A 23,629-nucleotide genomic window follows, 5' to 3' on the forward strand; every position below is an offset into this window, starting at 1 on the left:
AGCCCCCTCCGTCTCTGAACCTGGCGCTATTGGGAGGGAGCGAGGAGGAGGACCCACAGTTTCCCCTTCCCCTAGGCAGCATGTCCCACACCTCCATCACCGGTAACTACCCAGGATCGAACCACTCCAACCACATGGGAGGATCCAGCCTCGACCGTCTCAACGGCAGCACCCCGTCCCAGTCCCCTGCCACGCCCAGCTTGCCCACGGCGTCGCTTCCCAAGCTGCCTCTGTCCTCCTCCTCCGGAGCGCAGTCTCTGCCCCCTCCCATCCCCAACGCCCTGCATCCCACCAGCACCCCGCTGTCCTCCTGCCTGGGGTCCCAGCACAGCCTGAGTGGAGACAACTCGACCGTCTACAACGCCCTCTTCTACTCCTCCCACTCGCCCTCCATGGAGCGAGAGAGGGACAGAGAACGGGATAGGGAGCGGGATAGGGAGCGGGATAAAGACAGGGATAGAGAGAGGGGCTGTAAACACAGACAGGCCAGCCCCCTGGTCCACCGCAGGGACAGTAACCCCTTCACGGAGATTGCCATGAGCTCCTGTAAGTACACTGGAGGGGTCATGAAGCCCCTGAGCCGCCTCAGCGCCTCACGCAGGAACCTCATCGAATCAGACAGCAGCAGCGAAACGAAAGAGGGCGGCGTTTCAGCTGTCGCCGGGGCATTGGCCTCTGGGGGGCGGGACCGGGACCGGGAGGTACCCCCGACCTCCTCGCTGGCCCCGTCTTCTGCCAATCAACCCCTGATGCAGAGCCCGCCAGAGATTGTGATTTCATCTAAAGAAGACTCGCCGTACGCCAGGGGGTATGACATCACTGACTGCACGTCCAACCAGATGTCCATCTACCACCAGAACCACGCTCTGGTGGAGAGCAGACAAGTGCTAAGCGGGTCGGGGGGCATGGTGGCCGGCGGGAGGGGAAGCAGGCAGGGGGGGGCGGGGGCAGTTGGGACCGGGCCCAGGGGTAGCACCTCCAAAGCCCCCAAACGAAAGAACCAAAACATCGGGTACAAACTGGGCCACCGCCGGGCGCTGTTTGAGAAGAGGAAGCGGCTGAGCGACTACGCCCTCATCTTTGGAATGTTTGGCATCGTCGTCATGGTGATTGAGACGGAACTGTCCTGGGGTGTGTACAACAAGGTGAGGAGGAGGGGGGGAGTAGTGACACGTAGCTGTAGGTGACGTGGAAGCACCGAACATCAGAATAATTCCTCAGGCGCTGAACTTTCCGGCCCAGCATGCAATCCGGCGTGTTTACCGTAGCGTAGCCGTCGGGTGATTCACGCAGCGCTTTGAGCTGACGGTGAGCCGGAGTTTGAACGCTTGTAGACCGGTCAACGGCAAAGATAGCGAGTGTTGGCGGCGCTAATAACCAAATTCCCAGTTGCCCCACCCTACGCCCTCTGCTCAGGTTGACACGAGCGTAGCTGTGCGCCGTAAAGGCGAGGCTCGGCAGTGGCTGTTTGTGAGTGATGTAATGCGGGGATGCAGGGGGGCACGGGGAGGGTGGAGATTATCAGTGGGAGGTAAGGATCTCATTTGTCTGTGTAATGGGGAGTGTAATAAGCTGGATCGGCCCCTGGCTGGTAATGTCTGTTTATTTTGGTTGTGTGAGTGTGTGTCTGATGTTGCACTTCTGGACAGGTCAAAGAAAGCCTTGCAGCACATTGCATCCACCTTCCTAATGCATTACATTACCCCCCCCCCACCGCCCCCGCCTCTTCTGTTTGGAAGCAATGACAAGGCACGGGCTGGTTTTTCCTTGGGGTAATAAGGTGGAAACGTTACTTCCACTTGTCCAGTTCTTCACGTGCTGATGACTGATCACACAAGGGAAAGACGGGAAGAGCGGCGCAGATTTCCAGGTAGCCCGTCTGAATGGGGCTGGCACCGGGGTGTGTCTCTCCATCTGTCTCTCTCTCTTCATGTTTGTCCGATGACTGTTGTGTCTCGCTTAATGCCGAGTCCCCATCTCTGCGTATCCCCGCTGCTGCAAGGAAAATCTTTTGTTTCCCCCCCCCCCCTCTCTCTTTTCCTTCCCCATGGTTTTTACTCCCTTTTTTTCTTTTACATTTTCACCTCTCTGCCAATCACCGCTCTCGCGTTCTCTCTTCCTCTGCAACACCCTTTTGGAGAGAGGACCTCTCCCTTCTTTTTGATGAAAATTCATGGCTTGAATTTCCCCTTCGCCTGCAATTTCACTTGGTCTCTCTCTTCCTTTTCATTTGGCCTCTTCTAATTCCCCAGCAGGGACCGTCTTCACTTTTTACGCCCCCCCCCCCTTTGTCTATCTCTTTGTATTTCAACTGCATAGCTGTCTCTGTATTTCTCTCTCTCTCTCTCTCTGTTTCTATCGCTCGCTCATCCTCCAACCCAACACCCCTCCACCCTCTGCCCCCCCCCCCGCCCGCTCCTCCAGTGGGCGTCAAACCGGGGGAGTGTGATCGGAGGAGGGGAAGCGGCTGGGAGAGACATGAAAGGCTGCAAAGAGGAGGAAAAGAAAAAAAGAAGGGGGAGAGGTGATAATGAAAAGCTTGATTTAGGATCTTCACCTACAACCGTTGCAGCCCTGCATTCTGTGAGTCACACGGCCCGGCGTGTCAATTAGTAGTGACGTGCAGCACTTTGCGCCGTTGCCGCTCGCCGTGTTTGTGTGTCATCTACGCGCTTGTGCAGGCTGCTGCTGGAGAGGGAAAGTTAAAGTTAGATTGGAATTAAGGGATGCGTGCAAAAATCCTGCACTTTTTTTTTTTGATTTTGCACATTTCATTTTATAATTTTTTTTCAAGAGTACACTTTTTTAGACTGATATTACAACAGGTTTGTGCATTGTATACATTTGTGCAGTGGCGGGTGGTGCTAAAAAATTTGGGGAGGGGGAGGCGCAACGTACCTTGGCGCAGCACACCTGACAGCTGCTTTAGTGTCCACACAGTCACAGAGTTATTAAGAAGGACGATGTAGCCTATAGATTTTATCAGGGTTCGTAGACGGTGGATGATTGACAGTCGAGACGAGGCGTGGTGGTGGGTGTGAACATGATTGACAGCCACGAGAATTGTCCGATCACATTAGATCAAAAAAACATTAAAACAATACCAATTCGCTGCCAATAAAAGTGGGAGTGTCTGGGGCAGCACAGAGCTGCGCCCCATGAGAAATCTCAAGAAACCAATCAGACAGCAGCCTCGGGTCACCTGCTCGCCACAAGTTTGAGGGCTTACATAAGGTATGGTTTGGCCGGCGCCCCTCAACCAGGAAGTAGATGTATTCAGACAGAAATCACCCAAATACCATTTGAACCAACATTTAATGGCTGCTGACAGGCGCTCACACACTGAAAGCACTTTTATTTCATCATTATTCGCATCACACAACTACATTATATTTAACATTTTGAAGTAGATTTTCATCTCTTGATATTTGAAGGGGGCGGCGCCCTGGCGCCCTGTACTGGCCAGCCGCCACTGCATTTGAGCTGCATAGGGGAGATGAGCTGGGAGATAACGCTGAGATGCCAGAATGTGACGCTTAACAAAATGAAAGTTGCATCAGGAATCGGGGATCAGGAATCAGGAACAATTTATTGTCATTTCTTTCATGTACTTGCATACACAAAAGAAACGAAATTTCGTTTCTGCCAGCCCACAGCAGTGCGACACAAAAGATAAAAACACATATCTGAAATTTCCAAAGACGACACCAACAAAAACAGAGAGAACAAAACCCCAAAAACACAAACAGTGAACAACACAGTCCACTTCCACTGTCCAGAGAAGGAACTCCAGCCAGGATGTCTGTCAGAACCGCCGGTCTGCATGGGCTAGCCGTTAGCTTAGCCTGCCCCACTTCCGCGTCCTGTCAGACCGCCCGTGGTCTTTCCTCTTCGAGTGCGGCACCAGGCAGGGCCGTGGTCCCTGGGCCCACCGGATGCAGCAGACCAGGCTCCCTCAGCTGAACCAGCGCCAGCTCTCCCAGCCAGACACCTTCGACACACCTCCCCCGCGCTCCACATGACGACACAAACGCAGACAAAAACACTGCACAGTCGACGCTAGGCGAGGCCGCCGCCAGACTGCCTCGGTGTTTCCTCCCGGGGGAAGCTCCGAGCAGGGCCATGGTCCCAGGGCCCCACAGCACGCAGCAGACCAAGCTCTCTCAGCCCATCCAACGCCAGCTCTCCCAGCCATCCATCCATTAACCAAACCGCTAATTCTTCTCTCAGGGCCGCGGCGATGCTGGAGCCCATCCCAGCAGTCACTGGGCGGCAGACGGGGAGACTGGGAGGGCTCTCCCAGCCATTAAACGAAAAAAACAAAATAGAAGCTCAAAATAAAAACGTCACACAATGACACAGACTTATACGCAGACATGGATGAAGACACTGCATTGTCAGTACTGGGTGAAGCCGCTGCAAACGGGAGTTGGCGCCGCCATCTTCCCACACCACAATCAGTGTGTCCTCCTCAAATTTCATGTAGCTCAGGAGGTAGAGCGGGTTGTCAAGTAATCGGAAGGTCGCTGGTTTGATCCCCGACTCCTCCAGAGAGTGTGTTGAAGTGTTCTTGAGCAAGACACTGAACGCTTAACTTCTCCTAATGAGCAGGTTGCCGCCTTACACGGCGGCCTCCTCCGTCAGTGTATGAATGTGTGCGTGAACGGGTGAACGTGAGGCGCCCATTGAAAAGCTCTTTGAGTGGTCGGCAGACTAGAAATGCAGCCCATTTACCATTTTTATCGATAATAGATAATCCCCAGCTGTAACTCAAGCCCTCACTTAGATAATTGAAGTTTAAAGAGGCCTGTTAGTGGTGAAAAATGGCCGGACATCACGGGGGTGAAAGTGAGATAGATGGGAGCGCTGGGAGAAGCCGAGAGGTATCCGCAGCGCTTTGAATCCAGGAGACAAGGGATGGGCGACGGGGGGAGGGGGGGGGGGCCTTGAGGGATTTCATCTATTGATTATTGATAATCGCTCCCACGCAATGTACAGCCTCCGTCCCCGGGCACGCACAAAAGTGTGCATGCACAGGAAAACAGCCGCCTCCCTTCAAAAGCGTGGTGTTATGTATGGCGTATTGACAGACCTGTGGGAGGCGGTGTGAGAGATGGGAGGGGACCACAACCGGATCCGGGTCGTTTTTCATTACTGAATGCAGCGGTATATATACCGTGTCTTGCTGTCTCATTTGCGCTCTCTTTATGCACGATATGTGTGGTTCGCCACCTCCCGGGGGTTTGTGCCCTGGAGCAAACGGAGGCACAAGTGTGCGACTGTTTGTGTGTCCGTCACGCTGTCCTGCTGTTCTTCTTCAGAAGGTCCAGCTGCTGTATCTTGTTTCCAAAAATAGCTGTGAAATGTAAGGAAGGAATTAAACACAGAGCGAGAGAGAAGGAAAGAGAGCGGGGGGGGGGTGAAGAGAAAGTGAGAGAGGGAAAAGGAGAGGGAAGGAACGTGAGAGAGAGAGATGGAGAGAGAGAGAGACAGGCAGAGAGAAAGAGAGAGAGAAGGAAAGAGACGAGAGATGGACAGAGCGAGAGAGAGAGAGAGACGGGCAGAGAGAAGGAAAGAGACGAGAGATGAAGAGACAGAGAGAGAGATGGACAGAGCGAAACAGAGAGAGAGACGGGCAGAGAGACAGAGAGAGAGAAGGAAAGAGACGAGAGATGGACAGAGCGAGAGAGAGAGAGAGAGAGACGGGCAGAGAGAAGGAAAGAGCCAGAGAGAGAGATGGACAGAGTGAAAGAGAGAGAGAGACGGGCAGAGAGACAGAGAGAGAAGGAAAGAGAGTTGTTTTATAAGTTGTTTATTGCATGTGTTGATGTGTATATGTTGTGTATTCGTGCACTGTTGTCCTTTATGTGAGAATGCTTTGCAATACAAATGTATATTTGTCATGCTAATAAAAGCAAATTTGAATTTGACACAGACAGAGATGGACAGAGAGAGAGAGAGAGAGAGAGGCGGACAGAGAGAGAGACACAGAGATGGACAGCGAGAGAGAGAGAGAAGGGGAGGGGGGTTGTAAAGGGTAAGGAGTGAGGGTAACAGAGAAGGACACGCTCTGTTCATGACTGTGTGGGTGAGTGTGTGTGTGTGTGTGTTTGTTTGTATGCAGACACAGGTTTGGCACTACATCCATGGAGGAAGTGTCGCTATAACAGACAGACCGCTGGGATTCTGGGATTCTCCATTTTGGGAAGTACAGTTTCGCATTCCGAGTTAAAATCAAGCCCAGCACAGTAGGGTTAAAAGAGAGGAGGAATTAAAAAAAACAACCCCGAAAAACAGAGCGAGACCGAAGACGGGTGATGAGATTGAGGACCTATTCGGGATAAAGGCCATGTTCGAAACCAGTGAGCAGATTTCTGTTCCAGATGACACCACGATGCTATTCACAAATTACAGATAGAGCCAGTTTCCTCTTGAAACATTTTTCAGAAATTCTGGAGTCAAATTAAATCATAAAGTGAGAATATTGGATTCTGTGCTGCTGTTGTCCTGTCACTCCCACCACGCTGACCCAGCGGACAGACGGATGGATGGATGGGGTATTGGATTATGAAATGAATGATGAGTCTGAAATAATTTCAATTGGTCACCAACAGAAATGTGAGCCCATACAAATAAATTATCCAAGGCAGGGAGGTTCCCCGACCTCCCTGCCTTGGATTGACAAATGCCCCTTTTCCACTGCATGGTACTGGCTCAACTCGACTCTACTCACTTTACTTTTTGGGGTTTGGTTGTCGACTGCAGATAGTACCCCCTCACAGCGAGGCACCGCTGGTCATTTGTGGGCGTGTTGACTAGTTTTGCCTCCCTTGTCTACCAGCGCCCCACACAATGGTTTTATTTTCAACACAATCAACTAGACCAACTCTAAATGTGTGCGTCACATAAACAATATTAGTGTAACTAAGAGATTCGTTGACAACAATTAATTTTTTACATGGACAGATTATCAACTATAACACAAGTTTCATAAGACTCACTTTGGCATTTCCTGGTTATAAACACAGCTGTACAGTTTCTCTCTGACCAATCGGTGATCAGATTTTATTTATATTTAAATAAATTTAAAATTTTTTATGTTTTTGTTCATATTTTATTTATTTATGTTATTATATTTAAATTTAGATATTTTTGTTTATTTATTTTCTGATATTTTATTTATATTTAAATGAATATAAATACATTTTATTTATATTTTTGTGTATATTTTATTTATTTTATAACTAAATTTAAATATTTTTATTTATTTGTTTTCTAATATTTTATTTATATTTAAATGAATATAAATACATTTTATTTATATTTTTGTGTATATTTTATTTATTCTATTTAAATTTAAATATTTTTATTTATTTTATGAGTTTATATTTAAATAAATATAATTGAATATGCTTATATTGATATTTTATTTATAGTGGTTTTTTCATGTCACCTTTTGGTTTCGGCTCGGCTCACTTGGAACCTCGACGGAGGTGGTACCAAAAAAAGTACCTGGTACCAGGTGCTAACCCCAACTTTTGTCCAATGGAAAACCAAAAAAAGCGAGTAGATTTTACTTGAGTCGAGCCGGTACCATGCAGTGGAAAAGGGGCATAAACCATACCGGATCGGTCGAGGCCGGGGTTAACAACGGCCGCCATCGGTGCTGTGCCTTCACAGGGGACCGATGGAAACCGTAAGATCCGCTGTGGCGACCCCTGAGAAACGGGGAACAAGCCGAAAGAAGAAGAAGGAGAAGGGAGGTCGGGGACCGCGGCAAGACCAAGTTGTTTAAATTGCCGTCATAACTTATGTCATGTTGAGACCACGGCCTGTTTGGCGAGCGGGAGCCCGGGGCATATCTGGTGGGTAAAGTTCCCTGTATTTATACCGTCACATTTTCTTTTGCCCCAGTTCACGGTCAGCCACATCAGTTAACTGCCGAAGTGTGACTCGGGGCCCCGTCACCGCTAATCTTAACGACAGCGAGGACAGTTTCCACTCAAAACACACTTTTAAGAGCCTCTGTTATACGTTTTATGAGGAGCGTGTTGAGGTGAGGCCCTTGTCAAGCATATGTCTCTATCTGAGAATAACTAAGGAACACAGACACCTGGGACCCCGGCGTTGTGTCCCGACGCTTGTCACATCAATAGATCATTTTCACAGCCGGCTCGCAGAGGCCAACGCAGCCCCTCGAGGCCCCTCTTCCACAATGGAGGCCCGATGGAGCGCAGTTATTCTGGGGGAACGCACAGCTGTTGTCACCTTCACCTGTCACTCAGGCAACAGACAGTTGAGGCTGCACCACGCAGAGCCGCGCTTGGTACGAGGGGCCAAGCCGGACAAAAGTCGAGCGAGAGGAAGCGGGGACACACGTGCGAGAGAGTGTTTACTCTCACAAGGACGAACAAAATAAAAACGCTGCAGATGATTTGATCTGCGAACTCCATGCAGAGAGCCCAGATCTGTTCTCAAGCCCGGTTCTGTGACTCAAGCCCAGATCTGTGACTCAAGCCCGGATCTGTGACTCAAGCCCAGATCTGTGACTCAAGCCCGGATCTGTGACTCAAGCTCGGATCTGTGACTCAAGCCCGGATCTGTGACTCAAGCCCGGATCTGTGACTCAAGCCCAGATCTGTGACTCAAGCCCGGATCTGTGACTCAAGCCCGGATCTGTGACTCAAGCTCGGATCTGTGACTCAAGCCCGGATCTGTGACTCAAGCCCGGATCCGTGTCTCAAGTCCGGATCCGTGTCTCAAGCCCGGATCTGTGACTCAAGCCCGGATCTGTGTCTCAAGCCCGGATCTGTGACTCAAGCCCGGATCTGTGTCTCAAGCCCGGATCTGTGTCTCAAGCCCGGATCTGTGTCTCAAGCCCGGATCTGTGTCTCAAGCCCGGATCTGTGACTCAAGCCCGGATCTGTGTCTCAAGCCCGGATCTGTGACTCAAGCCCGGTTCTGTGTCTCAATCCCAGATCTGTGACTCAAGCCCGGATCTGTGTCTCAAGCCCGGATCTGTGTCTCAAGCTCGGATCTGTGACTCAAGCCCGGATCTGTGACTCAAGCCCGGATCTGTGTCTCAAGCTCGGATCTGTGTCTCAAGCCCGGATCTGTGACTCAAGCTCGGATCTGTGACTCAAGCCCGGATCTGTGACTCAAGCCCGGATCTGTGACTCAAGCCCGGATCTGTGACTCAAGCCCGGATCTGTGACTCAAGCTCGGATCTGTGACTCAAGCCCGGATCTGTGACTCAAGCCCGGATCTGTGTCTCAAGCCCGGATCTGTGTCTCAAGCCCGGATCTGTGACTCAAGCCCAGATCTGTGTCTCAAGCCCGGATCTGTGACTCAAGCCCGGATCTGTGACTCAAGCCCGGATCTGTGTCTCAAGCCCGGATCTGTGTCTCAAGCCCGGATCTGTGACTCAAGCCCGGTTCTGTGTCTCAAGCCCGGATCTGTGACTCAAGCTCGGATCTGTGACTCAAGCCCGGATCTGTGACTCAAGCCCGGATCTGTGTCTCAAGCCCGGATCTGTGACTCAAGCCCGGTTCTGTGTCTCAAGCCCAGATCTGTGTCTCAAGCCCGGATCTGTGTCTCAAGCCCGGATCTGTGACTCAAGCTCGGATCTGTGACTCAAGCCCAGATTGTGACTCAAGCCCAGATCTGTGACTCAAGCCCGGATCTGTGACTCAAGCCCGGATTGTGACTCAAGCCCGGATTGTGACTCAAGCCCAGATCTGTGTCTCAAGCCCGGATCTGTGTCTCAAGCCCGGATCTGTGACTCAAGCCCGGATCTGTGTCTCAAGCCCGGATCTGTGTCTCAAGCCCGGATCTGTGACTCAAGCCCGGATTGTGACTCAAGCCCGGATTGTGACTCAAGCCCGGATCTGTGTCTCAAGCCCAGATCTGTGACTCAAGCCCGGATCTGTGACTCAAGCCCGGATTGTGACTCAAGCCCGGATTGTGACTCAAGCCCAGATCTGTGTCTCAAGCCCGGATCTGTGTCTCAAGCCCGCATTGTGACTCAAGCCCGGATCTGTGACTCAAGCCCGGATCTGTGTCTCAAGCCCGGATCTGTGTCTCAAGCCCGGATTGTGACTCAAGCCCGGATTGTGACTCAAGCCCGGATTGTGACTCAAGCCCAGATCTGCGACTCAAGCCCAGATCTGCGACTCAAGGCCTTCCTGGGGGCAACAGTGCTGCTCGTTGATATTAATCGCTTTACTCTGATGGTAGTGGGCCTACTTGCAGTAACTCACACTGCGTCTCGGTTTACTCGGAGCATGTTTTGTCAGTTAGAATCTCGGCGCATGGTGCTTACTCTTCATCCGCCTCTGCTTCATCAGATATAAACGGAGCACATGCCAGCCACATGTGTGGGGAGGCTTGTCCTCTACATGCGATATAAGAGTATTTGTACTGATAATCATGGAACGTGTAAGTCACTTTGGAACGAGTGGTCTCTGTCACGTGGTGGAACTCCTCCTCTCTGGCACAGTAACGTCCTCTCTCGCGCACAATAATAACTCGGTCTGGGTGTCCGGGTGGCGTGGCGGTCTAGTCCGTCGCCTACCAACACGGAGATCGCCGGTTTGGATCCCCGTGTCACCTCCGGCTTGGTCGGGCGTCCCTACAGACACAGTTGGCCGTGTCTGCGGGTGGGAAGCCGGAGGTGGGTATGTTGTTCGGGTCGCTGCACTAGCGTCTCCTCTGGTCGGTCAGGGCGGCTATTTGGGGGGGGAGGGGGAATAGCATGATTCTCCCACGCGCTACGTTCCCCTATCGAAACTCCTCACTGTCAGGTGAGAAGAAGCGGCTGGTGACACCACATGTACGGGAGGAGGCATGTGGTAGTCTGCAGCCCTCCCCCCGGTTCGGCAGAGGGGGTGGAGCAGCGACCGGGACGGCTCGGAAGAGCGGGGTAATCGGCCGGATACAATTGGGGCTTTTGTCTGGTTTGGCGACTCATGGTTTAGGGCTTGTGTGTGTGGAGAGAGAGACGGGAAGATGGGGGGGGGGACCGGACCGGGAATCATGAGTGAGCATGCACACACTCGCAGTTGGTTTACCACCAGGGACCTGTGTTGATTCATATAACCAGTGATTACCACCCCCTTCCTCTCTCTCTCTCTCTCTCTCTCTCGCTCCCTCCCTCGTTCTTTCCTACCTCCCCTCATCCCCTCCCTCCTTCCCTCTACTCCCGAGCCGGTTTGCTTATGCTCGGCGCCCGGCGAGACTTAGATACATCTCCATAACCCCAGGGGGTCATTGCCATCTCGGCAGGCTTACAACATCGCCCTCGGTCTCCCTACACTCACCACACTACCGTCACCCCCCCCCCCCACACACACACACACACATATACATACATCATCCCTGTCCTCAGCCACTGAGATGACATTTCTAGCAGACATTTAGTCGCAGACCTTTCCAGACCTTTCTCTGCTAGGACACTTACAGTGGCTGCATGCTGGTATCCAGACAGTACATTAGTATCATTAGGGTATTAAACCGACCAACTGCCACCATCAGCCATCTCAGCACTTCCCCTCTGCTCCGCGCAACCGCCCTCACTCGCCCCTTTATCTCTGCCGCCCCCCCCCCCACACACACACACACACATCACTTCCACCATCCTTCCCTCGCATCCTCTCCTCTCCGTTCTCCTCCTGTCTCCTCTCTCTTTCCAGATCGCTTACTTCTGAGGGTCTGGCGTGGTCTTGCAGGCGAGCTGCTTAGTTACAGATACTCGCGTGTCATCCGATGTCACACACCTATGCTTTGTCTCGCCCACCGTGTGTACACCGTGTATACAACCCCCCCCCCCAAACACACACACACAGATGGTCTATGTCTTGTGCTCTGTTATATTCACCCAGAATGCAGTTGCAGGTGTGCACGAGGCAGGTTGTCTCGCTGTGTCCGGGTGTAATTGGGTGCGCGGGGCCGTAATGGCGCGTGTCGGTGTGCAGTCAAGTGTGTGTGGGTCCATCGGTGTGTGAATGAGTTCGAGCGCGTTGACTTTTAACTGTATGTGCAGCCGCGTCCGTACGATCGCCGGGAGAACTGCAAGCAGATTGTTTTTAAAGATGGCCCTCTGCTGGCCTGGCGGCCTGTCCAGGGTGTCCCCCCCCCCCCCCCGCCTGCCGCCCAGTGGCTGCTGGGATAGGCTCCAGCATCCCCGCCACCCCGATTGGGATGAGTGGCTTGGATAATGGATGGATGGGAAAAAAATTGGATTAAAGAGAATGTGGACCAGTGTGTGGTTCCATTAGCGACTGTTGTGTGATTAAACAAGCTCTCCGCGTGCAGCGGTCTGTTCCGTTGCCTCCCAGCACGGGGATCGCCAGTTCGAATCCCCGTGTTACCTCCGGCTTGGTCGGGCGTTCCTGCAGACACAACTGGCCGTGTCTGCGGGTGGGAAGCCGGATGTGGGTATGTGTCCTGGTCGCTGCACTAGCGCCTCCTCTGGTCGGTCGGGGTGCCTGTTTGGGGGGGGGGGACTGGGGGGAGTAGCGAAAACCTCCCACGTGCTACGTCCCCCTGGTGAAACTCCTGTCAGGTGGAAAGAAGCGGCTGGCGACTCCACATGTATGGGAGGAGGCATGTGGTAGTCTGCAGCCCTCCCCGGATCGGCGGGGGGGGGGGGGGGGTTGCAGCGACCGGGACGGCTCGGAAGAGTGGGGTAATTAGCCGGATAGAATTGGGGAGAAAAGGGGAGAAAAAAAATCCAAGAAAAAAATAAGTTTAATAAAAAACACCCGATAGCTTGTTTGTGTGTGTGTGTGTGTGTGTGTGTGTGTGTTGTGTGTGTTCGGTCTGGTGTCTGTTTACCTGGAAACTGATTGCGAGGTAATGTCACCTCAAGAGTCCCCAGGCCCCACTCAAACACACACACACACATTTACATAAATATTCATTCAAAACCTGTACAGCTTATCAAGGTGTGTGTAGTGTGTAATGTGATGTGTATTTGTTCTCTTGTCTAGTGTGTCTGTTTACATCAGGGTGAGGAAGGGCCCTTCTGGGAATATCTCTATCTAGTTACTTGTGTGTGACGCAGTGGTTAGCGCGGTCGCCTCACAGCAAGAAGGTCCTGGGTTCGAGCCCTGGGGTAGTCCAGCCTTGGGGGGTCGTCCCGGGTCGTCCTCTGTGTGGAGTTTGCGTGTTCTCCCCGTGTCTGTGTGGGTTTCCTCCGGGTGCTCCGGTTTCCTCCCACAGTCCAAAGACATGTTGGTCAGGTGACTCGGCCGTGCTAAATTGTCCCTAGGTGTGAATATGTGTGTTTGTGTGTATACAGTTAGGTCCATAAGTATTTGGACAGTTACACAATATTTGTAATTTTGCCCCTGTACACCACCACAGTGGATTTGACATGACGTATTTGAGATGTGATTGAAGAGTAGACTTTCAGCTTTAATTTAAGGGGTTGGATAAAAATATGGCATTAACTGTTCAGGAATTACAGGGTCACCCATTTTCAGAGGCTCAAAAGTAATAGGACAAACAAACATAACTACGATTATAACAATTATATTTAACGTTTGGAGGAAAATCCTTTGCGGTCAATGACTGTCTGAAGTCTGGAACCCATCGACGTCTTCAGATTCTGAGTTTCCTCCTTTGAAATGCTCTGCCAAGCCTTAACGGCAGCGGCCTTCACTTGCTGGTTGTTTGTGGGTCTTTCGGCCGTTAGTTTGATCTTCAGCAAGTGAAACGCTGGGTTGAGGTCAGGTGACTGACTCGGTCACTGATGAATATTCAAATCTTCTGCCTTGAGAGACTCCTGGGTTGCTTTCTCAGCTTGTTTTGTGTCATTATCCATCTGCAGTGTGAAGCACCTCCTCTCAGTGTTGTGACATTTGGCTAAATCTGAGCAAATGGTATATCCTTATAAACATCACAATCCATCCTGCTACTTCTGTCAGTAGTCACATCATCAATAAATACCAATGACCAAGTTCCACTGGCAACCACACATGCCCATTTCATAACACCACCTCCACCATGTCTGACAGATGATTTGGTATGCTGAGAATCATGAGCTGTTCCTTTTGTTCTCCACACTTTTCCTCTTCCCATCCTTCTGGTACCAGTTAATCACTGCTTCATCTCTCAAAAGAACCTTGTTCCAGAACTGGGCAGGTTCTTAGATGTTTTTAAACACAGTCTAATCTGGCCTTCCTGTTCTTAAGTGACACCAGTGGTTTTCACCTTGTCGTAAACCCCCTGTATTTATTTTCGTGCAGGCGTCTCTTGATTGTAGACTTGGACAATGATACCCCCACCTCTCAAGAGTGATTTGACTTCACTAGATGTTGTGAATGTGTTTGTCTTCACTAGGGGAAGAATTCTGCCATCATCCTCTGTAGATGTGCTCCGTGGTCTTCCAAGCCTTTTTGGTGCTGCTGAGCTTGCCAGTGCATGCTTTCTTTTTAAGAATGTACCGAAATGTTGATTTGGCCACTCCTGAAGTGTTTACTATCCATCTGATAGATTTGCTTTGCTTTTTCAGCCTAATGATGGCCTCCATCACTTGTACTGACACCTCTGTGGACTTGATGTTGAGAGTTCTGATGAACAGCTACCAAATGCAAATGTAAATCTGGGAATGAACTCCAGACCTTTTATCTGCTTGATTTGTCATGGACTAATGATGGAAAAGGTCTTACTTGCCCATGAAACCACTCGTTAGTCAAGTGTCCAATTACTTTTGAGCCTCTGAAAATGGGGTGACCATATATAAAACTGGCTGTAATTCCTGAGCGGTTAGTGCAATATTTTTGTCCAACCCCTTAAATTAAAGCTGGAAGTCCACACTTCAGTCACATATTAGTTACTTCATTTCAAATCCACTCTGGTGGTGTACAGGGGCAAAATGACAAATATTGTGTCACTGTCCAAATACTTATGGACCTAACCGTATCTGTGTGTGTGTGTGTGGGCCCTGTGTGATGGACTGACGGCCTGTCCAGGGTGTCTCCCCGCCTGCTGCCCAGTGACTGCTGGGATAGGCTCCAGTATCTCCACGACCCTGAGAGCAGGATAAGCGGTTCGGATAATGGATGGATAGATAGTTACCCGTTCACGTTTGCATGCATGGTGTGTGTGCGCGCACGTGTGTGTGCACGTGCATGTGTGCGTGTAAGTGTGAACGCTGTTTGAGCTGAAAGACTTCAAAAAGCCCATTATCTCTGCATGGCATCCACCCAGTCCCTGATCGATGCACACTAATCACAAACTCATACAAAGTCAAAGATGAGACAGACAGAGACAAACACATGCACACGCCCGCCTGCATGCACACCTCCTCGCTCGCACATCCTCCAACACACACACACACACAGAGTCAGTCAGCACGTTTACGTGATGTTAGAAAAGGTCGGTTTATTGTGTTAGCCCGACTAAAACTGGATTTTTAAAACACATGTAAACGTGTTAGTCCCACTGAAAACTGAAATCATACTAAATCAAATCTCTCAAAGTCGGACTAACACACCTAGATAACGCGGTTGGGGATGGATTTACTCTGGCATGTACACGCTTCAATCGGCCCTGAACTGGCCTAGACGTTCTGCGCATGATCCATAGTTCCCGCAGCGGTGGTTCACCCAGAAGTCGAACAGCATAGTATCAACATGGCGAGTGCTAGAGCGAGAACCACATGTTCCTGGACATACTAGGAGGCAAACTTCATGTTGTGTCAGCTGAAGGAGTTGACTATCCTACAGTACGTGGATGGAAGGAGAATACGGAATGGCGAGCTATTTAAGAAAGTGGTGGAAAAGTTGGATGAAGCGGGATTTAAAAGAACCCCCGAGCAAATCCGTGTTCGGTGGAAGCACCTCAAACAGGCCTGCTAACTCGTTTGTCGCCTGTCTGGTGTGTGACGCAATAGCTCAACTGGAAGAAGGTCCAATAGCAACCAGCTGAAAGGGAGCATATCGCCACCTACCGTACCAGGGTCGGACATACTTTCGTCAATAAATCGATTCTGCCCCGGTTCATGTATACTTGGACAGCGACAGTAGTCCAGTTACACGGTCTAATCGAGCTGTAACCATAGCTCGACTTACCTGTGCATGTAAATGCAGTCACTGGAGCAGAGACATGCAGAAACATATTCTCTTGACAGCGTGATGGGCAGAAAAGACAGCAAAAAGAAAACCGTGATGTTTGATAGACAGCTACAGGTAACAAACACACACACAGACAGAGAGAAGTTGGAGAAGAAGTAGGAGTATGAGTGAAGTTAGAGCCACTATTGAATCTGAGCAGTTGGAAATGTGGGCCTCCAAGCAGTGAGCCGTGTCTGAATGGAAAGCTGCAGTTGCTTTTCATTCTGGAAGCAGCAGTTCATTCTGGAAGCAGCATTTCATTCTGGAAGCAGCAGTTCATTCTGGAAGCAGCAGTTCATTCTGGAAGCAGCAGTTCATTCTGGAAGCAGCATTTCATTCTGGAAGCGGCAGTTCATTCTGGAAGCAGCAGTTAATTCTGGAAGAAGCATTTCATTCTGGAAGCAGCAGTTCATTCTGGAAGCGGCAGTTCATTCTGGAAGCAGCAGTTCATTCTGGAAGAAGCATTTCATTCTGGAAGCAGCAGTTCATTCTGGAAGCGGCAGTTCATTCTGGAAGCGGCAGTTCATTCTGGAAGCAGCAGTTCATTCTGGAAGCAGCATTTCATTCTGGAAGCAGCAGTTCATTCTGGAAGCAGCAGTTCATTCTGGAAGCAGCAGTTCATTCTGGAAGAAGCAGTTCATTCTGGAAGCAGCATTTCATTCTGGAAGCAGCAGTTCATTCTGGAAGCAGCAGTTCATTCTGGAAGAAGCAGTTCATTCTGGAAGCAGCAGTTCATTCTGGAAGCAGCAGTTCATTCTGGTAGCAGCAGTTCATTCTGGTAGCAGCAGTTCATTCTGGAAGCAGCAGTTCATTCTGGTAGCAGCAGTTCATTCTGGAAGCAGCAGTTCATTCTGGAAGCAGCAGTTCATTCTGGAAGAAGCAGTTCATTCTGGAAGAAGCAGTTCATTCTGGTAGCAGCAGTTCATTCTGGAAGAAGCAGTTCATTCTGGAAGCAGCAGTTCATTCTGGAAGCAGCAGTTCATTCTGGAAGAAGCAGTTCATTCTGGAAGCAGAAGCAGCAGTTCATTCTGGTAGCAGCAGTTCATTCTGGTAGCAGCAATTCATTCTGGAAGAAGCAGTTCATTCTGGAAGAAGCAGTTCATTCTGGAAGCAGCAGTTCATTCTGGTAGCAGCAGTTCATTCTGGTAGCAGCAATTCATTCTGGAAGCAGCAGTTCATTCTGGAAGAAGCAGTTCCTTCTGGAAGAAGCAGTTCATTCTGGAAGCAGCAGTTCATTCTGGAAGCAGCAGTCCCTTCTGGAAGCAGAAGCAGCAGTTCATTCTGGAAGCAGCAGTTCATTCTGGAAGCAGTATGCATCCGAGCATACTTAACTTCTGCTGTTACCACAACATCTGAGCTTTGTTCACACCTGGTGCGCTTCATTGATTAGAAAGGCAATGTTAACAAGCCAGGGACAGAGGGAGAGCAAGTAAGAGACAGAGAAGAAAAGAGAGAGGGAGGGAGGGAGAGAGACATAGAGACAGAAAGGAAGAGATTGACAGACAGAGAGTAAGAGAGACAGAGGGAAAGAGTGAGAGACAGAAAGAGAGGGAGAGAGACAGACAGACAGACGGGGAGAGACAGAGAGAGAACCGAGAAGACAGAGAGACCAGAGCTTTGGGCATCGTATCTGAGGAAATAAGCAGTGAGTCAAACCTTGCGTTGTTGTCTGCATGCTGTGCAGTGGCTCACAACCACACTGATACGAGCAGCAAATGACCAACACTAGTGTAGCGCACTCTCCCTGTGAGTGTGTGCACTTGCTCGGATGTGTGTGTGTTTGTGTGCATCTGCATCAGCTTGTTATATAAATGGCAGACAGGGCACCCAGTGTCACTGTGGAGCACCTCTGATGAATATGGGAAGAGGAAATATTCAGCTGAGGGAATCTAATCAAGGATTAACAACCCAGTTGCTCAGCTGATTGTCTGTGTGTGTGTGTGTGTGTGTGTGTTAGAGAGAGAGAGAGAGAGAGAGTGTGTGTGGGGGGGGGGGGTGTTGTGTGCTGTGGTGTGTGTTGTGTTGTGTTGTGTGTGTGCGCGTTAGAGAGAGAGAGCGAGAGTGTGTGTGTGTGTTAGAGAGAGTGTGTTGTGGTGTGTAGGGGTGTTGTGGTGTGTGTGTTGTGTGTGTGTGTGTGTTAGAGAGAGAGAGAGTGTGTGTTAGAGAGAGCGTGAGAGTGTGTGTGTGTTAGAGAGAGAGCGAGAGTGTGTGTGTGTTAGAGAGAGTGTGTGTGTTGTGATGTGTGAGTGTATATGTTGTGTGTGTGTGTGAGAGAGAGAGAGTGTGTGTGTGTGTGTGTTAGAGAGAGTGTGTTGTGGTGTGTGGGGGTGTTGTGGTGTGTGTGTTGTGTGTGTGTGTGTGTGTAAGAGAGAGAGAGAGAGTGAGTGTGTGTTAGAGAGAGAGAGAGTGTTGTGGTGTGTGGGGGGTGTTGTGATGAGTGTGTGTATGTGTTGTGATGTGTGTGTGTGTGAATAAAAGAACACCGCCTTGATGACACCAGCGACGTCTCTTCTTGTGACATGAAGACGCGTGTTACTCAGCACACTATAAATGAATCGTCACCTGGAATATGATTTTGCAGTACATATATTTATGAATGTGAAGGTCAGTGGAGCTTAGATCAAATCACATCCCAGCCGCCAGACAGAATCCATTATTAAATACTAACCCCCAACTTGAACGCACACTCGCTGAAAAGAGTGGCACCGAAACCTCAAAAAGAGCCCACCGAGGGATCACTGTGTGCGCCGCTGAGACCGTGCGGCGTCCAGGGAGGGCAGGCTGTGACCTTGTTGATACTGAAAATGGATTGCGTTTTGGTTTTCGTTTGTCTCTGTATGTTGACATGATGGATGCGGCTATTATACCCTGCAATTCAAATCAAAACCCCCCCCGAGCTGATGCAAAAAGGGGGAATCCTTTCAGCGGCAGCAGACTTCTTCAAACCGAAGCCCCTGCATACGCATGTAGATGGATGTGTTTTATGTCATTTTTGCAAGCCCATGCACTTATTTACCCACACACACATGCACGTGCAGACACACACGCTCTCTCTCTCTCTCTCTCTGTCATACACACACACACACAAAGCACACACACACACAAAGCACAAACATGCAAACTCCCTAAAAGCAATGCAACGGCTGTCTGAAATGGTCAAGGAGATTGATGTGGTGTGACCCCAGAACCCTTTACTACTCCAAATTATTCATACAGGTCATCATGTATGCAGTACACGCAACGACACACACACGCATGCCCACACAGAGAGGGAGAGAGAGAGAGAGAGAGAGAGAGAGAGAGAGAGAGAGAGAGTACGCTGTGGCAACTTACCTGACCACATGACTGATGTTACACACAGAAACATGTTGCTGTAACAGAGATAACAATGGCACGTTGTAAACTTGTCGAAGTTCGGCAAAATATAATGAGTTATCGCTCTTTACATATCGAGTTTCTCTTGTACTCCCCACATTCAAACCTGGCCTCTTTCGCTCCGCGCCCCCTAGTGGTGACGGTTGTGGTCACGTGCATTACGTCGTGACGTCCGTGTCCCTTCGTCACACGACGGCGACGGAGTTGGTATGTTGTCCGATGGAGCTCACTCCGAATATGACTAAAAAAGTGTTATAAAAGTGCACTCCACTTACGGCAGTCGATGTATAAATGTATGCGCAACATTTTTCTATGCCACATATTTTTTTGTGTTTCTTTTGTCAAACTTCGCGAAACGTTCACTCAGGCTAATGAAGCGCGTAATGGCCGCCATTGTTTTCCGCTAGCTAACAGTTGCTAGCTAACAGTTACTAGCTAACGTTTTCTAGCTAACAGTTGCTAGATAACGTTTGCTAGCTAACAGTTGCTAGCTAACGTTTGCTAGCTAACGTCTGGTTACATTTCTCTATGAATAGGGCTGGAGTTGAGCTGACACTACGACCACAACATCTATCTGTTCATTTTGATTTTGCCAGGCATGTTGTTTTGCTGAATATACATTTTCTGCGATGTACAAATAGTTATATTCATTTCATATTAATACAGAACGGGAACTTAATGTTTATATTAAGTAGTGAAATTTAACACGGTTGTAAACAACACTACGTCACAATACGTACGTGTCAGAGGACACGTTTTTGCGAGAGCGAGATACGTGTATATGGACACGTATTAGTTGCCACTGGGGCCGCAATCCCGTCTTCTGGCCACTGGGGGGCGCAATCCTGTCTTCTAGGTCTAGGCCAGTGGTTCTCCACCTTTTTGGGGTCCTGGACCCCCTGCGTATTTTTGATCTACCCTGAGGACCCCTCCGCCTGATCTTGGGGGAGGGGGGTTGCAATTTGATAGAAACAGTAGAAACTGCATTTTAAATTGCATTATAGCATTTATTCACTCTTTGGGGCAAAAATAAGAGCTTTCAGTTGTAACTTAGATATAGTTAACAAAACAGAATTCTTATGCAGTAACTTTCAGATATATGTAACAAAACAGAATATGTATTCAGTAACTTTCAGATATAGTTAACAAAACAGAATATGTATTCAGTAACTTTCAGATATATGTAACAAAACAGAATATGTATTCAGTAACTTTCAGATATATGTAACAAAACAGAATATGTATTCAGTAACTTTCAGATATATGTAACAACAGAATTTTTATGGAGTAACTTTTAACAATGCAAACGGGAGCGAGATCTCTTATTAAAATACAATAAATTACACTTGTGAAACAGATGTAATTAGAGAAAAAAGTCCTGTTACCCTTTATAGTTTAGGTAGATAAAGGTCTCAGTCACATTTGAGTAAAATAATCCTATTTCCATAAATGTCATAGGATCTTTTTTTTAAAGATATTTTATTTTCACGGACCCCTTGCAATTACACCACGGACCACTAGGGGTCCGCGGACCCCCGGTTGAGAAACACTGGTCTAGGCAGAGCTGTATCGGTCGGGATTCGCCACAATTTCTCCACCACACAAGGTAAACGTTACTCTTCCAGCCAGCCAAATTGAGCAGACGTGAATTCTTTCTCTGTGGGTTGCGGAGTTTCCTAAATTGTAAACACCATACATATAACGTTAGTTCAATAACGTGGTACATACCTGCTTCCAAAAATAATTTGAAGATAGCAAATTTAGCTACGACTCACATATTAAGAACATTCCCTTCGCTTCGCATCGCTCCGCCATCTTTGTTCAATATTTTTTACATTCTATTGCGTCATGACATGGTCATGACAGACCTAGTAGGCTACAGGGCGCCCCTAGCGCTATCTGTGAGACACGTGTCAATGAACACGTATAAGTGACTTGCAGAAGCGTGTCCATAGACACGTAAAGAGGAGGCGACCGGTCTGGTTGTAAATTATACGATCAATTTTTGTTTTGGTTGAACCAATTGTTATTATTTATTTTATTTTGAATTGTTATTTATTTTATTTTGTGTTTAGATTAGATTAGATTGTTTTATTATGTATGTATTCATATATCAGCAGTAGAAAAGCCCTTCGTCACACGGCGGCGACAGAGTTGGGCTGGAGTTGAGCTGACAATATGTGAGCACAACATCTGCCTGTTCGTTTTGATTTTGCCAGAAGTGAGTTGTGCCAAAAATACATGGGCCTGCAGCAGCTACCCTGAATTCAGAGGACTGGTGTGGTTTCTACACGGTATAGCCAGAAAAAGAGGGTTACGTTAACAAAGTACAGACTGAGTGCTCATAGCCTGGCCATAGAAACAGGCAGACATAAGAAAACATGGCTGCCAAAAGAGCAGCAACTGTGCCAACAGTGTGGAGGAACTGCTGTAGCGACAGCAGCGCTTCCTCACACAGTGCCCAACATTTAAACTTATGGGGGCACAATATTCCCCAAAATTCAGCAATAAACACCCACAATTTATTAAATCCGATAACGAAAAACTGAAAAGTATGCTGGGCGAAATGAAAGAAAGTTGCGTTCTGGCAGGACAGTTTTTCTCTGCCTGCCACAACATGAGGGGATCAGAATGATCTGCTGGTCCACGCCAGGCCTCAATTTTAAGTTGCCTTCTGGTTATTCATGTATTATATGTATGTATTATTGTCTTCTTTCTGTGTGTATATTTGTTAACTTTCCTTATTTGTACAACGCTTTGGCAATACTGTATTTAGTTATGGTCATGCCAATAAAGCAATTGGAATTTGAGAGAGAGAGAGAGAATTTGTGAATGCAGATTTGGCACGTATGTGTACAGGTATATGCATATTAGTGCAAGCACTACATGATTGATAGATCGTGTCAAAAAAAAACAAAACTACAGAAGCCTTAAGCCTTGCATGATTGCATATAAGGCTTCGCTTCCGGTGTGGGAAGATGGCGGCACGAATTCACGTTTGTGACGGCCTCACCCAGTACCGTCCACGCAGTGCAGTGTCTTTGTCCACGTCTGCGTTTAGGTTTTGTCTTGTTTGATGGCTGGGATGCTGGCGCTGTAACAATAGGATTGTTGTTTCTAGTTTGTGGTTCCGGGGAGCAATTAAGAGTGTGACACAGACCCTGAGTGACGCTGGCTAGAGCTGCAAGTGACGGAATTGATGATTGAAGGATTTACGTTAATAAAGTAATAAGTAAGCAAGTAAAGCTTTAACCGTCCACCCTGTAGGGTTAAGTAAAGAACGGAACAGAATCAAACATGGTGGCAGCGGTGTACAAGTTTAGTTGCCGTTAGATGCGAGCGAGTACTGCTAGCTAGCTAACGCAAATTCATTTAGAGTCGACTGACTAACCGAACGCCGCAACGGGAGAGGCTAACGGTCGTCAGGATGGATGGACTAAAACCTCCGGCAATACTAGTGTTAGACTCCAGCAACTTAGTCAAGACACGAAAGAGTGAGAAGGAGGAGTTTACATTGTACATGGACATTGTCCCTCCCGATGCGGAGGAAAGTACAAGAGCCAAGCTATTCTGTCTCATAGGAGAGAGTGGGAGAGAGCTGTTGAACACTCTGGCCCGTGACAGCACATCAGCGAGGAGAACAGTGGGTTCAATGGTGGCGCTGTTTGATGGACACTGTAATCCAAAGGTGAACAGGACTGTTGAGAGATACAGGCTTTTTATAAGAAACCAGGGATTAACAGAAAACGCTGACAAATACATCACAGACTTGAGAATGCTAGCCAGTAGTTGTAATTTTAGAGACAGTAAAGACTCACAAATAAGAGACCGGATTGTGTGTGGCACAAAAAGGTCTGCAATGAGGGAGAGATTACTCAGGGTCTGTGTCACACTCTAATTGCTCCCCCGGAGCCACAAACTAGGAATAACAATCCTATTGTTACAGGTGTCGGATCGGCTGGGAAAACTTGGGTCTGCTGCGTTTTGTGGGCCTGACAGGACGCGGAAGCGGGGCAGGCTAAGCTAACTGCTAGCCCATGCAGACCAGCAGTTCCGACAGTCATCCTGGCTGGCGTTCGTTCCCCTGGACAGGGGTTTATTTATTTATTTATTTATTTTTGGATATATTTGTTAGT

At 48.9% G+C, this 23,629-nt stretch overlaps 1 protein-coding gene across 3 annotated transcripts in view; it reads left to right on the plus strand.

Moving 5' to 3' along the window:
* The window catches only part of kcnn3 (potassium intermediate/small conductance calcium-activated channel, subfamily N, member 3), an 87,204-nt gene that overhangs the window by 4 nt on the left and 63,571 nt on the right, over nt 1-23,629 (plus strand). The window contains exons 1-2 of one of the 3 annotated variants that reach the window (XM_056286440.1): nt 1-656; nt 702-1,145. The exon at nt 1-656 is cut by the window's left edge and continues 4 nt beyond it. In XM_056286440.1, coding sequence (XP_056142415.1) covers nt 1-656; nt 702-1,145 — 1,100 coding nt within the window. Of the gene's footprint in view, nt 1,146-23,032; nt 23,053-23,629 lie in introns of those variants that run through there. The other 2 variants (XM_056286438.1, XM_056286441.1) reach the window with 2 other exon arrangements.

Source organism: Lampris incognitus, chromosome 9 (genome assembly GCF_029633865.1).
Source record: "Lampris incognitus isolate fLamInc1 chromosome 9, fLamInc1.hap2, whole genome shotgun sequence".
NCBI lineage: Eukaryota > Metazoa > Chordata > Actinopteri > Lampriformes > Lampridae > Lampris > Lampris incognitus.